Genomic DNA, 13,436 nt, shown 5'->3' with positions numbered 1-13,436 from the left:
ACCCGGCACCCACGGCACCGGCACCCACAGGACCCAGCACCCACCACAGCACCCACCACAGCACCCACCACCCACGGTACCCAGCACAGCACCCACAGCACTCGTCACCCACCACCCACAGCACCTGGCACCAGCACCCACGGCACCCATGGCTCCTATGGCACTCAGCACCCACGGCACCAGCACCCACAGGACCCAGCACCCACCAGAACACCCACAGCACCCAGGGTGCCAGCACCCGGCACCCACGGCACCAGCACCCACAGCACACGGCACTGGCACCCATGGCACCAGCACCCACAGGACCCACCACAGCACCCACAGCACCCATGGCGCCAGCACCCGGCACCCACAGCACCTGGCACCAGCACCCACGGCACCCATGGGTCCTATGGCACTCAGCACCCAGAGCACCAGCACCCACAGGACCCACCACAGCACCCACAGCACCCATGGCGCCAGCACCCGGCACCCACAGCACCTGGCACCAGCACCCACGGCACCCATGGGTCCTATGGCACTCAGCACCCACAGCACCAGCACCCACAGGACCCAGCACCCACCAGAACACCCACAGCACCCAGGGCGCCAGCACCCGGCACCCAGCACCCACGGCACCAGCACCCACAGCACCGGGCACCCACAGCACCAGCACCCACAGGACCCACCACAGCACCCACAGCACCCATGGCGCCAGCACCGGGCACCCACAGCACCAGCACCCACGGCACCAGCACCCACAGCACCGGGCACCCACAGGACCCACCACAGCACCCACAGCACCCAGGGCGCCAGCACCCGGCACCCACAGCACCTGGCACCAGCACCCACGGCACCCATGGCTCCTATGGCACTCAGCACCCACAGCTCCCAGCACCCTGCACCCCAGCACCCAGCTGTGGCCCCCCCGGCCCCCACCTCCTCTGGGAGGGCTGCAGGGCGGCCGCCACCTTCTCCTCGCAGAACTTCCTCATGCTCAGGGTGCCCAGGGCCTGGTCGGCACTGGGGGGGGGTGTGTGTGTGAGGGGGGGGCGTCAGGGCCCCGCAGCCCCCCAAGAACCCCCTCTCTGCTCCCACCCCCCCCCCCGTACCCCCATAACCCCCTGGAACCCCCCCTAATCCCCCCCCCCAGCCACCTCCCCTGTATCCACCCCCCCCCCCCAGGGCCCCCCATCCTCATGCTCCCCCATCCAGCCTCTGCCCCCCGACCCCCATAGCCCCCCCATCACCCCCCCAGCCCCCCCATCACCCCCCCAGCCCCCCCCGGCCCCCTCAGCCCCCCCATACCTGGCCGACACCTTGCTGTAGTGCATGTAGGCTGCCACGATGACGCCCGTCTTGCCCTTACTGCCCTGGGGGGGGCCGGGGGTGTCAGGGCCCCCCCACTTCCCCAGCCCCCCTCAAGGTGGCCCCTCAGCCCCCAGTAGCTCCCAGTACCCGCCAGTACCCCTGTGCCCACCCAGCACCCCCAGTTCCCCCCAGCACACACATGTCCCCCCCAGCCCCCCAATACTCCTGTCCCTGAGCACCCCCAGACCCCCAGTTCCCCTCATAGCCCCCCCATGAGCCCCCATGGCCCCCCAGTTCCTCCCATAGCCCCCCCATGACCCCCCATAGCTCCCCCCAGCCTCCCATGGCCCCCCAGTTCCTCACACAGTTGACCATGACCCTGAGGGGTTTTCCTGGTCCCCCCCCCAGCCCCCCAGTTCCTCCCATAGCCCCTCCCAGCCCCCCATGGCCCCCCCAGACCCTACAGCCCCCCCAGTTCCTCCCACAGATCCCCACAGTCCTCCATGGTCCCCTGTGGACCTCCAGCCCCACAATGCCCCCCAGTTCCTCCCCGTGGCCCCCCAGTTCTCCCCACAGCCCCCCCATGGCCCCCCCAGACCATCCCCCAGCCCCCCCCTGCCCTCCCTTGCCCCCCAGTTCTCCCCAGAGCCCTCCATGCCCCCCCCTAGCTCCCCACGGCTTCCCTAGATCCCCCCCCAGCCCCCCATAGCCCCCCCAGTTCTCCCCACAGCCCTCCACGCCCCCCCCCATAGCCCCTCATGGCCCCCCCAGTTCTTCCAACAGCCCCCCATAGCCCCCCCAGTTCTCCCCACAGCCCTCCATGCCCCCCCCTAGCCCTCCCAGCCCCCATATCTCCTCACGGCCCCCCCAGATCCCCCCCCTTGCCCCCCCCGGCCCCCCCACCTTGCAGTGCAGCACGGCGACGTGCTGGGGGTGCGCCCGCAGCCACCCCTCAATCGCCTTGCAGATGGAGCAGAGCTTGTCCAGGGGGGGGGCGTGCAGGTCCGGCCACCCAAAATCCTGCACCTGGGGGGGCACCATCAGCACCAGGGCCCCCCCCAGAACCCAAATCCCCCCCCAAACCTGCCCCCCTTCCCCCCCCAGGAGCTCCCCCTCACCTTGGGGTTGAGGCGGGTGATGTCCCGGCGCTTCTCCGACAGGTTGAAGAGCTGCGGGGTTGGGGGGGTCAGGGGGGGGCTCTGGAGGGTCTGAAGGGGTCGGGGGGGGCATCTGGGGGAACCATAGGGGGGGAAATGGGGGGGAATTGGGGGGCTGGAGGTCCACGGGGGTCCATGGAGGACCGTAGGGAGCTATAGGAGGAACTGGGGGGCTATAGGGGCTGGGGGGGCTGGGAGGGGCTGTGGGACAAACTGGGGAGCTGTGGGGGGGCATGGACGTGGCTGTGGGGAGAACTGGGGGGCCGTGGGGGGACGATGGGGAGGTCAGCGGGGCCGCTGGCTGGGTGCTCACAGGGGAAACTGAGGCACGGCCCCAGCTCTACCGGACCCTGCACCCAGAGCACCCAGGGGGACGCTGCCCCCGCCCCCCAGGTTCCTGCCCCTGGGGACCCCAACGGCCCCGGGGACCTCGATGTCCTGCCCTTGGGGACCGCAGTGTCCTGTCCCCACCCTGTCCCCAGGGACCCCAATGGGACCCCAATGTTCTGTCCCCATCCTGTCCCCAAAGTCCCCAACGTCCTGTCCCTATCCTGTCCCTAGGGGCCCCACTGCCCTGTTCCCCATCCTGCCCTTGGGGACCCCAATGTTCTGTCCCCAGGGACCCCAACACCCTGTCCCCATCCTGTACCCAGGGACCCCACTGCCCTGTCCTCCTCCTGCCCTTGGGGACCCCAATGTCCTGTCCCAGGGACCCTAGTGTCCTGTCCCCATGGACACTAACATCCTGTCACACTCCCGCCCTTGGGGACCCCAACATCCTGCCCTTGGGGACGCCAGAATGACCCCAGGGACCCTGGTGTCCTGTCCCATCCTGCTCTTGGGGACCTCAATGTCCTGTCCCTGCAGACCCCAACATCCTGTCCCCATCCTGCCCTTGGGGGACCCCAATGTCCTGTCCCCAACCTGTCCCCAGAGACCCCAATGTTCTGTCCCCACAGACCCCAACATCCTGTCCCCTTCCTGCCCTTGGGGACCCCAATGTCCTGTCCCCAGAGACCCCAGTGTCCTGTCCCCACGGACCCCAACATCCTGTCCCCCTTCCTGCCCTTGGGGACCCCAATGTCCTGTCCCCAACCTGTCCCCAGAGACCCCAATGTTCTGTCCCCACAGACCCCAACATCCTGTCCCCATCCTGCCCTTGGGGACCCCAATGTCCTGTCCCCATCCTGCCCTTGGGGACCCCAATGTTCTGTCCCCAGAGACTCCAACATCCTGTCCCCTTCCTGCCCTTGGGGACCTCTGTCCTGTCCCCATCCTGCCCTTGGGGACTCCAATGTTCTGTCCCCAACCTGTCCCCAGAGACCCCAATGTTCTGTCCCCATGGACCCCAACATCCTGTCCCCATCCTGCCCTTGGGGACCCCAATGTCCTGTCCCCAGAGACCCCAGTGTCCTGTCCCCACGGACCCCAACATCCTGTCCCCCTCCTGCCCCGTCCCCGTCCTGCCCGCGGGGTCCCCACCGTCCTGCGGCCCCCCCTCGCCCGTTGCCGCGGGGTCCCCGCTGTCCCCCCCGGACACACCGCGTAGTGCTCGCGGTGGCGGGAGCTCAGCATCTGGGCCACGTCGCGCAGGTGCCCGCGGTAGCGGGACTCCTCCAGCCGCCGCGGGAAGCGGAGGCAGATGATCCGCTCCGTCACGTACGTCAGGTCGAAATCGAAGGGTCGCTCCATCACCTGCTCCAGGCTGAGGCTCCTGCGGGGGCACGGGGAGTCCTGCACCCCGGGGGCACGGCCCGGCACCGCGGGGCACAGCGCCCACCCGGGGGCACAGCGCCCACCCCAGCACCCATGACACCCACCCCGGGGCCACAGCACTCACCCCTGGGGCACAGAGCCCACCCTGGGGGCACAGAGCCCACCCTGGGGCACAGAGCCCACCCAGCACTCACAGCACCCACCCTGGGGCACATCGCCCACCCCGGGGGCACAGCGCCCACCCTGGGGGCACAGAGCCCACCCTGGGGGAAGAGCACCCACCCCAGCACCCATGACACCCACCCCGGGGGCACAGCACCCACCCTGGGGGCACAGCGCCCACCCCGGGGGCACAGCACCCACCCCTGGGGCACAGCACCCACCCCTGGGGCACATCGCCCACCCCGGGGGCACAGCACCCACCCCTGGGGCACAGCACCCACCCCGGGGGCACAGCGCCCACCCTGGGGGCACAGAGCCCACCCCTGGGGCACTGCAGCACCACCCCTTGTCCCCCCAGACTCCCCCCACAACACCCCCAGCCACTTGCCCCCCCCATCCAGAGCACCCCATAGGCTTTCCCCCACCCCTTAACCCCCTGCCCCCCCTCCAGCACCTCCCAGCACCCTGTGCCCCCCCCAGCACCCCAAAGGCCCCTGATCTCCCCCCCCCAGCACCCCACAAGCCCGGAGCCCCCTGCCCCCTCCTGCCCCCCCCGCCCCGTACCTGGGCAGGGTGTTCCGCTGCCGGGTGCTATTGAGGGACTTGGTGGAACCCTGAGGGGGCACAGAGGGGTCGGGGGGGGCACAGAGGGGTCAGGGGGGGCACAGAGGGGTCAGGGGGGGCACAGAGGAGTCGGGGGGGCACAGAGGGGTCGGGGGGGGACACAGAGGGGTCAGGGGGGGCACAGAGGGGTCGGGGGGGGCACAGAGGGGTCAGGGGGGGACACAGAGGGTCGGGGGGGGCACAGAGGGGTCAGGGAGGGCACAGAGGGGTCGGGCGGGGACACAGAGGGGTCGGGGGGGGCACAGAGGGGTCGGGGGGGGCACAGAGGGGTCGGGGGGGGCACAGAGGGGTCAGGGAGGGCACAGACGGGTCGGGCGGGGACACAGAGGGGTCGGGGGGGGCACAGAGGGGTCGGGGGGGGCACAGAGGGGTCAGGGAGGGCACAGACGGGTCGGGCGGGGACACAGAGGGGTCGGGGGGGGCACAGAGGGGTCGAGGAGGGCACAGAGGGGTCAGGGGGGGCACAGAGGGGTCGGGGAGGGCACAGAGGGTCGGGGGGGCACAGAGGGGTCAGGGGGGGACACAGAGGGGTCGGGGGGGCACAGAGGGGTCGGGGGGGAAACAGAGGGGTCGGGGGGGGACACAGAGGGGTCGGGGGGAAACAGAGGGGTCGGGGGGGGGGCTGTCCCACGGAGGAGGTGTGGGGGGGGGGGGACACACGGGCCGGGGGTCTCACCAGGTGCTCGCTGCGTCGCGCGGGGGCCGTGTTCCTCCTCTGGGGGGGCAGAGCGGGCTGTGGGGGGAGCACGGGGGGGGGGGGGGCCCAGCCCCCACCGTGGGGCACGGGCCCTGCCTCAGTTTCCCCTTTCCCACCCGCTGCCAGGGGGGCACGGGGGGTGGAAACCCACCGCACACACCCCCCCTCCGTACCGGGACTGGCCCCCCCCCAGCACTTACCAGCTCGGGGGGGGGCAGAGCTTGGCACGGCGATGTCACCTGGAAGGAGTGATGGGGGGGGGGGTCACCCCAGCCCCCTAAATGGGGCCCATAGCAGAGGGACCCCAGCCCCACGGACACCCCCCCCCCGGCTCCCAGCAGTGGGGCCCCCCCGGCGGCCACCCCCAAGCAGGACCCCCTCCCTCCCCGCCGTCTCTGCCCCCCCCCGTGTTGCTCTTGGCGCCGGTGCCCGGCCGGGACAGAGGCACCGATTGACGGTGGCCGGGGTGGGGCGGGGGGGCGGGGGGGGGGCCGGGGCTAAATATAGCGCGGGCGGCACAGGGGGCCCTTTCACGGGCTCCTGCCTCAGTTTCCCCCAAACACAAGACCCCCCCCCCCCAAAAAATCCTCTTTATTCCCCCCGCCGGGGGGTAAACCGAGGCACGGGGGGGGGGGGGGGGGGGTGGGGTTTAAATCTGGGGGAACCCTACGCATCCAGCCGCCCCCCCCCCCCCAACTCTGGGGGGGGGCAGGAGTGTCCCCCCCACTGCTCCCCCCCCCCCCCCCCATGGTCCTGTGGGGATCCTGAGCTTTACTTGGGGGGGGTCGGGGGGGGGGACACACACACTGCTCCGTCCCAGGACCTTGCTGTTCCCTCTGGTCACCCCGCCCGGGCGGACACTGACCCCGGCCCCCCCCGTGTCCGTGTGTCCCCCCCCCGCCCCGTGTCCGTCCGTCCCACGGTTTGTCCAGCTGCAGCCCCGGGCCGCCGGCCAAGGCCAGAGTTGCACAACGGTGGGGGGGCCCCGAGGGGGGGCCGGGGACAGGGACATTGTGACACCCCCCCCCCCCACCCCCCCCCCCCGCCTAACCCAGAGCATCCGGCTATGGGGGGGGACAGGGGGGCTGCCTGTGCCCCCCCCCCCCAAACCCTGGGGACCAGGAAGGGACAATGCGGGGGGGGGGCGGGGGGGTGTCACACCCCCTGGGCCACCAACCGGCCCCCCCATACCTTGGCCTCGCATCTCTTGTGGCTGGTGATCTTGCACACTGCGGGGGGGGGACACACACCAAAGGGACGTCAGGACCCCCCCAGGGCAAACCAGTCCTGGCCACCAGCATCCCCAGTAGCCCCCCATTGCCCACAGCACTCCCCCAGCGCCCCCCCAAGACCCCCCCACTCCAGCATCCCCCCAAGCATCCCCCACATGCCCCCCCACTCCAGCACCCCCCCTCAGCGCCCCCCCGCACTCCCCCACTACAGCTACACCCCCGCAGACCCCCCCCCCAACTCCAGCACCCCCCCTCCCCATCGCCCCCCCGTTCCTGCTCCCCCCTCCCCCGTCCCGTGGGGCCGTGGGGGGGGGTCCCGGGTGGGGGGGCGGTGTGGGGGGGTCACCTCTGCAGACGAGGCCCTGGGGGCCGAGGGTCTCCCCGCAGGCAGCGCACGCCCCCCCCCGCCGGAAAACCTTCTCTCGGAAACTGTGGGGTGCGGGGGGCTGCCGGGGCTGTGGGGGGGGGGCACTAGTGGGCGTGGGGCGGGGGGGGGGGGCACAATTGGGGGTGCCCCCCCCCCCCGCACAAGGACCCCTACACCGGGACGGTGCCCCAAGGAGGGAAACTGAGGCACGGACACCCCTCCCCCTTTCCCCACGGCGGGGGGGGGGGGCCCGTGGGTACCAACAGCGTGGGCTGCCCCCCCCAGCTGTCCCCAGGGCCCCCCCCGCCGTGTCCTGGCCCCCGTGTCCCCCCCTACGCGCTCTCACGGGTGTCCCCTCCCCGTGTCCTGGTCTCCGTGTCCCCCCCCGTGTCCCCCCACCCCCCCGTGTCCTGGCCCACGGCCGGGGACGCCGCGTCCCGTCGCAGGAAACGGGCCCGGGACCAGCCCAGGAAACGGGGCCCCGGGGGGGGGGGGGCAGCGGCGTGACCCCCCCCCGGGACGGCCCCGCCGGTTCCCACGGGCCGCGGGGGGAGTAGCGTGGGAAAAGGGGGAGAATGGGAAAAGGGGAAGGGGGGGGGCAGCGTGGGAAAAGAGGAGGGGAAGGGGGGGCGCGGGAGAGGGGGGACAGTGGGGGGGGGGAGTGAAAAAGTAGTGGGGGGGGGTTTGCAGCACCGACACCCCCCACCCGGCGGAGCCGCCGCCAACTCGCGTCACGCGTGGGGAGCCCTGGGGGGGGCTGTGGAAACAGGGGGGTAACACCGCGGGGGGGGGGTGTCCCGCCGCAATTTCCCCACCGTCCACTCCTGCCCGCCCCCCCCCGCCCCGGTTCCCACCCGGGACCCCCCCACGGAGGATATTTCCCCCCCCCTCTCCCCGTCCTACCGTGTCGGTGCCGTCGCGGCGACCGAGCGCCCGCAGCAACGTCCCCACCGCGCCCGGGCGCTTCATGGTGGGGGGGGGACACACACACAATGGGGGGGTCCTGGGGGGGATCTGGGGGGGCCCGGGAGCGGCTCCGGGACCGACGGGCGGCCGGAGGATGGGCCGGGCCCGCCCCGGCTTCCGCGCAGCCCAAGAGCCGCTTCCCGTGGCCGGGAAGGGCGGCGGGGGGGGGACGAGGAGGAGGGGGGGGGGGGACCCGTGGGGGGGGGACCCGACACACGGGGGGAGCCGCCTGAGACCGGGCCGTGTCGTGACACGGGTGGCGCCGCTGCCTCAGTTTCCCCTTTCCCCCCAGTTGGGGAAAAAAGCCCCAGGGAAACACCCCCCCAAAAATGCGATACCCCCCCCGCGCCGTTCTCGTACCTTCATGACGCTGGGACCCCCCCCCGGTGCTCCCGGTGCTCCCGGCCCCCGAGTGGCGGAGCGCTGCCCCCCCCCTCCCCATCCTCCTCCTCCTTCTCCTCCTCTTCCTCCTCCTCCTCCTCCTCCTCCACTCCTCCGCCCCCCCCCGGTGGCTGCCGCCCTACGGAGCCCGCTTACCGGCACGGGGTGACCCCCCCGCAGTATCCCCGTGTCTCCCCCCCGGGGATATCCGACCTGGGGTGAGGGAGGAGGAGCCTGGGACCCCCCCTCTGCCCCCCCCCCCCTTCTCCAGCTGCCCTGGGGCGAGGCCGGGGCACAAGGGGTTAATGGGGGGGGGGGTGTCACCTGGGGGGGGCACAGGGAGATGTATAGAGCTGCCTATAGCTCCTATAGCCCCGGACATCAGCGGGGGGGGCACAGGGGGGTGTATAGAGCCGCCCATAGGGAAGAGGTTCAAGCCCCCCCTCAGGGTCTGTCACAGCTTCGCTGGATTTTTGCTCCACCCTGGGAAAATTTTGTTTCCCAAAGGCCCTGAACCGCCCCCCCCCCCCCCCCCCCCCGCCCCCCCCCGGCCTCTGCGGCCGCTCGGGGAGGGGGAAACGCTCCTCCGGGTCCCCCCGTAAATCCCCGGAACGGATCCCGGGGGGGCGAACGGGGCGGGGGGGGATCGAACAAAGGGGCAGAGACCCTGGCGCTGGGGGGGGGTCTGCTGCTCTGAGAAGGAATCGGGCCCCGCCGCGGGTCTGGGCAGGAGTCGGGGGGGACCTGAGACAGTCACGGGAACACGGGAACACGGGATCATGGAATCATGGAAACACGGAAACATGGAAACATGGAAACATGGGAACATGGGATCATGGAATCATGGAAACACGGAAACATGGAAACATGGAAACATGGGAACATGGAAACATGGGAACATGGAAACATGGGAACATGGAAACACGGGAACATGGGATCATGGAATCATGGAAACATGGGATCATGGAAACACGGGAACATGGGATCATGGAATCATGGAAACATGGAAACACGGAAACACGGGAACACGGGAACACGGGATCATGGAATCATGGAATCATGGAAACACGGAAACATGGAAACATGGGAACATGGAAACACGGGAACATGGGATCATGGAATCACGGAAACATGGAAACACGGGAACATGGGATCATGGAATCATGGAAACATGGAAACACGGAAACACGGGAACACGGGAACACGGGATCATGGAATCATGGAATCATGGAAACACGGAAACATGGAAACATGGAAACATGGGAACATGGAAACACGGGAACATGGGATCATGGAATCATGGAAACATGGAAACACGGGAACAAGGAAACATGGGATCATGGAAACACGGGAACATGGGATCATGAAATCATGGAAACATGGAAACATGGAAACACGGGAACACGGGAACATAGAAACACGGAAACATGGAAACATGGAAACACGGGAACACGGGAACACGGGATCATGGAATCACGGAAACACGGAATCATGGAATCACGGAAACATGGAAACACGGAAACACGGGAACACGGGAACACGGGATCATGGAATCACGGAAACACGGAATCATGGAAACACGGAAACATGGGAACATGGGATCATGGAATCACGGAAACATGGAAACATGGAAATGTGGAAACATGGAAGCAAGGAATCATGGAATCACGGAATCCCAGAGTCACTGAATCCCTCAGGTGGGAAAATCCCCTCGGGGTCATCGAGTCCAACCCTCAGCCCGACTCTACAAAGTTCTCCCCTACCCCACATCCCCCCCCAGCTCATCCCAACGGCCCTGAAACCCCCCCAGGGATGGGGACTCCCCCCTCCCTGGGCAGCCTGTTCCCCTCTCTGACCACTCTTCCCTGAAACATTTTCTCCTCCTGCCCAGCCTGACCCTCCCCTGTGGCAGTTTCCAGCCGTTCCCTCTTGTCCTGTCCCTGATCCCCTGGGAGCAGAGCCCAGCCCCAGCCTCTCCACAACGTCCTGTCAGGAGCTGCAGAGAGGGATGAGGGCTCCCCTCAGCCTCCTCCTCCTCACCCTGAACACTCCCAGCTCCTGCCCTGCCTCCTCACAGCATTGATTCTCCAGCCCGTTGCCCCCCCACACCCACTCCAGGAGGAAGACTCCCTGACTTCGTCCCTCCACCACCCCAACAGAAGCACTCAGTGCTCTAAGGGGGGGGGCTCACGGTATGTAAATGAGCTCTGAGAGCTCATTAGCATAAGACGTCCCTCCCCGGGAGCGCTAATGAATATGTATGACGGAGGGGGGGCGGAACTGCTGCCCCTCGCTGCCCCTTGGGAGCCCTCAAGGGGAGAAACCCCCGGGGGGGGGCGGCCCCAGCGCCGCTAATCAGGAATAGTTAATTAACAGCAAAAAAACTTCGATGTTGAGTCGATTTTTTTTGTTTCTACAGCCCCGGGACATCAGCGGGGGGGGGCACGGGGGGGTGTATAGAGCTGCCTATAGCTCCTATAGCCCCGGGACATGGCGGGGGGGGGCACAGGGGGGCGTATAGAGCTGCCTATAGCTCCTATAGCCCCGGACATCAGCGGGGGGGGGCACGGGGGGGTGTATAGAGCTGCCTATAGCTCCTATAGCCCGGGACATGGCGGGGGGGGCACAGGGGGGTGTATAGAGGTGCCTATAGCTCCTATAGCCCGGGACATCAGCGGGGGGGGCACGGGGGGGTGTATAGAGCTGCCTATAGCTCCTATAGCCCCGGGACATGGCGGGGGGGGGCACAGGGGGGCGTATAGAGCTGCCTATAGCTCCTATAGCCCCGGACATCAGCGGGGGGGGGCACGGGGGGGTGTATAGAGGTGCCTATAGCTCCTATAGCCCGGGACATGGCGGGGGGGGGCACAGGGGGGCGTATAGAGGTGCCTATAGCTCCTATAGCCCCGGACATGGCTGGGGGGGGCTATAGGGGATCGGGGCTCCCCATAGGGGTCGGGGGGGGCTCAGGGGGGGGTGGGCACCCCCGAGCCCATCCCCGTGGCTCCAGTCCCCCCCCCTCGGGGTGCCCCTGGGGGGGTCTCGGCCCGGGACGGGGACAGGGAGGGGATGTGGGTGGCGAGGGGGGGGTGTTGGGGTGCGGGGGGGTTATGGGGTGCAGGGAGGGGTTTCGGGGTGCAGGGCCCGGCCCCGCAGCCGCTCTGGGGGTGCCCCCGGCCGTGTCGTGTGTCCCCCCTCCCGTCTGTTCTTCCCCCCCCCCCTTCCACCGAGACGCTCCCGGGCCGGCGAGGCGGGGGGCGGGGGGGGGCCGGTGGCCGCGGCTCTTCCTGGTTCCGGCCGCCGCCAGCTCGACCTTCCCCGAGCCGGGACCCCCCCCGTGCCCCCCCCAAGCACAACCTGACCACACCCCCCCCCCCCCACCCCCCCCCAAAACCCCGCTCCGGGCTCCCCGGGACACGGACACACACGGAACTCGCGGCTGTGGACACCGCCCCCCCCCGGCCACCGCCAGACCTCGGTCACCCCAAGAAAAGAAAGGGGGACCCCCCCCAAGCCCCCCCCCCGCGAGAACACACCTTTGGGGTGCCGGGGGGGCGCGAGCAGCAGGGCTGGGCCCAGCACCAGCCGCCCCCCCCCCGGCCCATGGGCTCCGGCCGCCTCCGGGTTATTTTTCTCTTTCCCAGCACTCGATTGTTTTTTTTTTTTTTTTTAATTTTTTTTTTTTTTTTTTTTTTTTCCTCTAAAAGATCTTGGAAACAGCCATAAAAAACCCAAACACCAAACTAAACAAACAACTCCTCCCCCTGGCCCCCCCCTGCCACCGCGGGGGTGGGGGGGGACAGGGTTGGGCTCCGGGGCTCTGAGGGGGGGGGCTGCAGGCAGGCTGTGCCCCCCAAACTGGGGACATTGAAGGGGGGGGGTGTCCCCTCGGTGGGTGACAGAGGTGGGGATGGGTGCCCGTGCCCACCCCGGGTGTGGTGACACCCCCCCCCCCCCCCGCCGGGGACAGCCCCACGCCCAGGTGGTACCTGGGGAGGGGCGGGGGGGTCCCCCCAAAATGGGCACATTGGGGGTGGGGGGGTGTGTCCCCTCGGTGGGTGGCAGAGGTGAAGATGTGGGGTGTCGTGTGCCCCCCCCGCAAGGGGTGGGTGATGTCCTAGGATGGGCCAATGCCCCCCCCAACCCCGGGGACACAGAGAGGCTGGTCCCTAGGGGGGGCCACCTGCTGTCCAGCCCTGGGGGGGGCCGGCAGCCCCCCCAAACCCCGCTGCCTCCTACCCCAGGGGCTGCTCAGGGCATGGAGGGGGGGTGGGTGGGTGTCAAGCCAAACCCCCCCCCCCCCTCCAGCGCTGGGCCTTGGGGCACCCCCAAACCCAAGAGCCATGGGGGTGCAAGGGGAAACCCCAACCCTGGGTTCTTGGGGTCCCCTCAAAGCCCCCCCCGGCCCAACACCTCAGTGAGGTGCAGGGGGGGGGGGAAACAGAGACCGCAGCCAGACTTGGCCCCCGCCCCGGCGCCACCGGCCAAGTCGGGGAGCGGAGACAGAGCCCCCATTGTGGGGTCGGGTTCTGCGGCACAAACACGCCCGAAGAGGGGGCCCGGGGGGGGGGGGGGGAAGGTGGGCAGGGGGGGGGGGGACCTGGTTTCATGTTTTTAAAGGCCCCGGGGAGAATTTCCAGACACGGGCGTGAGGAAGACAGCGGCGATGAAGAAGAGGGAGGTTCAGGGGGTGCGGGAAGGCGCTCATTAATCTTTAATTAAGGCTGGTTACGGGGGTGCTGGGTGGGAGGGGGGGTGAGGAGGAGGAGGAGGATGAAGCTGAAGGGATTGGGGCGTTAAAGGGTATTTTAAACATTAGTTTTATTAGAGGAAACAAACAAAAA

At 69.0% G+C, this 13,436-nt stretch overlaps 2 protein-coding genes across 4 annotated transcripts in view; both read right to left on the bottom strand.

The window, feature by feature from the left end:
- Positions 1–331, bottom strand: part of ZNF740 (zinc finger protein 740) — a 6,032-nt gene extending 5,701 nt beyond the window's left edge. Inside the window, exon 1 of the mRNA XM_074929416.1 lies at positions 311–331. Coding sequence (XP_074785517.1) covers positions 311–331 — 21 coding nt within the window. The remainder of the gene's footprint in view (positions 1–310) is intronic.
- On the bottom strand, positions 86–12,239 carry TNS2 (tensin 2). Of its 3 annotated transcripts, none has more exons than XM_074929564.1 (11): positions 12,129–12,239; positions 7,225–7,333; positions 6,838–6,875; positions 5,847–5,885; positions 5,626–5,664; positions 4,890–4,939; positions 3,990–4,161; positions 2,409–2,459; positions 2,194–2,316; positions 1,288–1,352; positions 86–1,002 (listed from the first exon to the last, which is right to left on the bottom strand). In XM_074929564.1, the coding sequence occupies exons 1-11, from the start codon at positions 12,195–12,197 to the stop codon at positions 855–857; spliced, it is 903 nt and encodes a 300-aa protein (XP_074785665.1). In that variant the 5' UTR covers positions 12,198–12,239; the 3' UTR covers positions 86–854. The 3 variants fall into 3 exon arrangements, with proteins under 3 accessions (XP_074785665.1, XP_074785664.1, XP_074785666.1); XM_074929563.1 differs by lacking the exon at positions 12,129–12,239 and adding an exon at positions 8,149–8,361 and having other exon boundaries at positions 5,626–5,682; XM_074929565.1 differs by lacking the exon at positions 12,129–12,239 and adding an exon at positions 8,149–8,360.
- Between the last annotated feature and the right edge of the window lie 1,197 nt (positions 12,240–13,436).

This window comes from Athene noctua, chromosome 30 (genome assembly GCF_965140245.1).
Source record: "Athene noctua chromosome 30, bAthNoc1.hap1.1, whole genome shotgun sequence".
NCBI classification, from domain to species: domain Eukaryota; kingdom Metazoa; phylum Chordata; class Aves; order Strigiformes; family Strigidae; genus Athene; species Athene noctua.
This window is presented reverse-complemented; position numbering and strand designations above follow the sequence as displayed.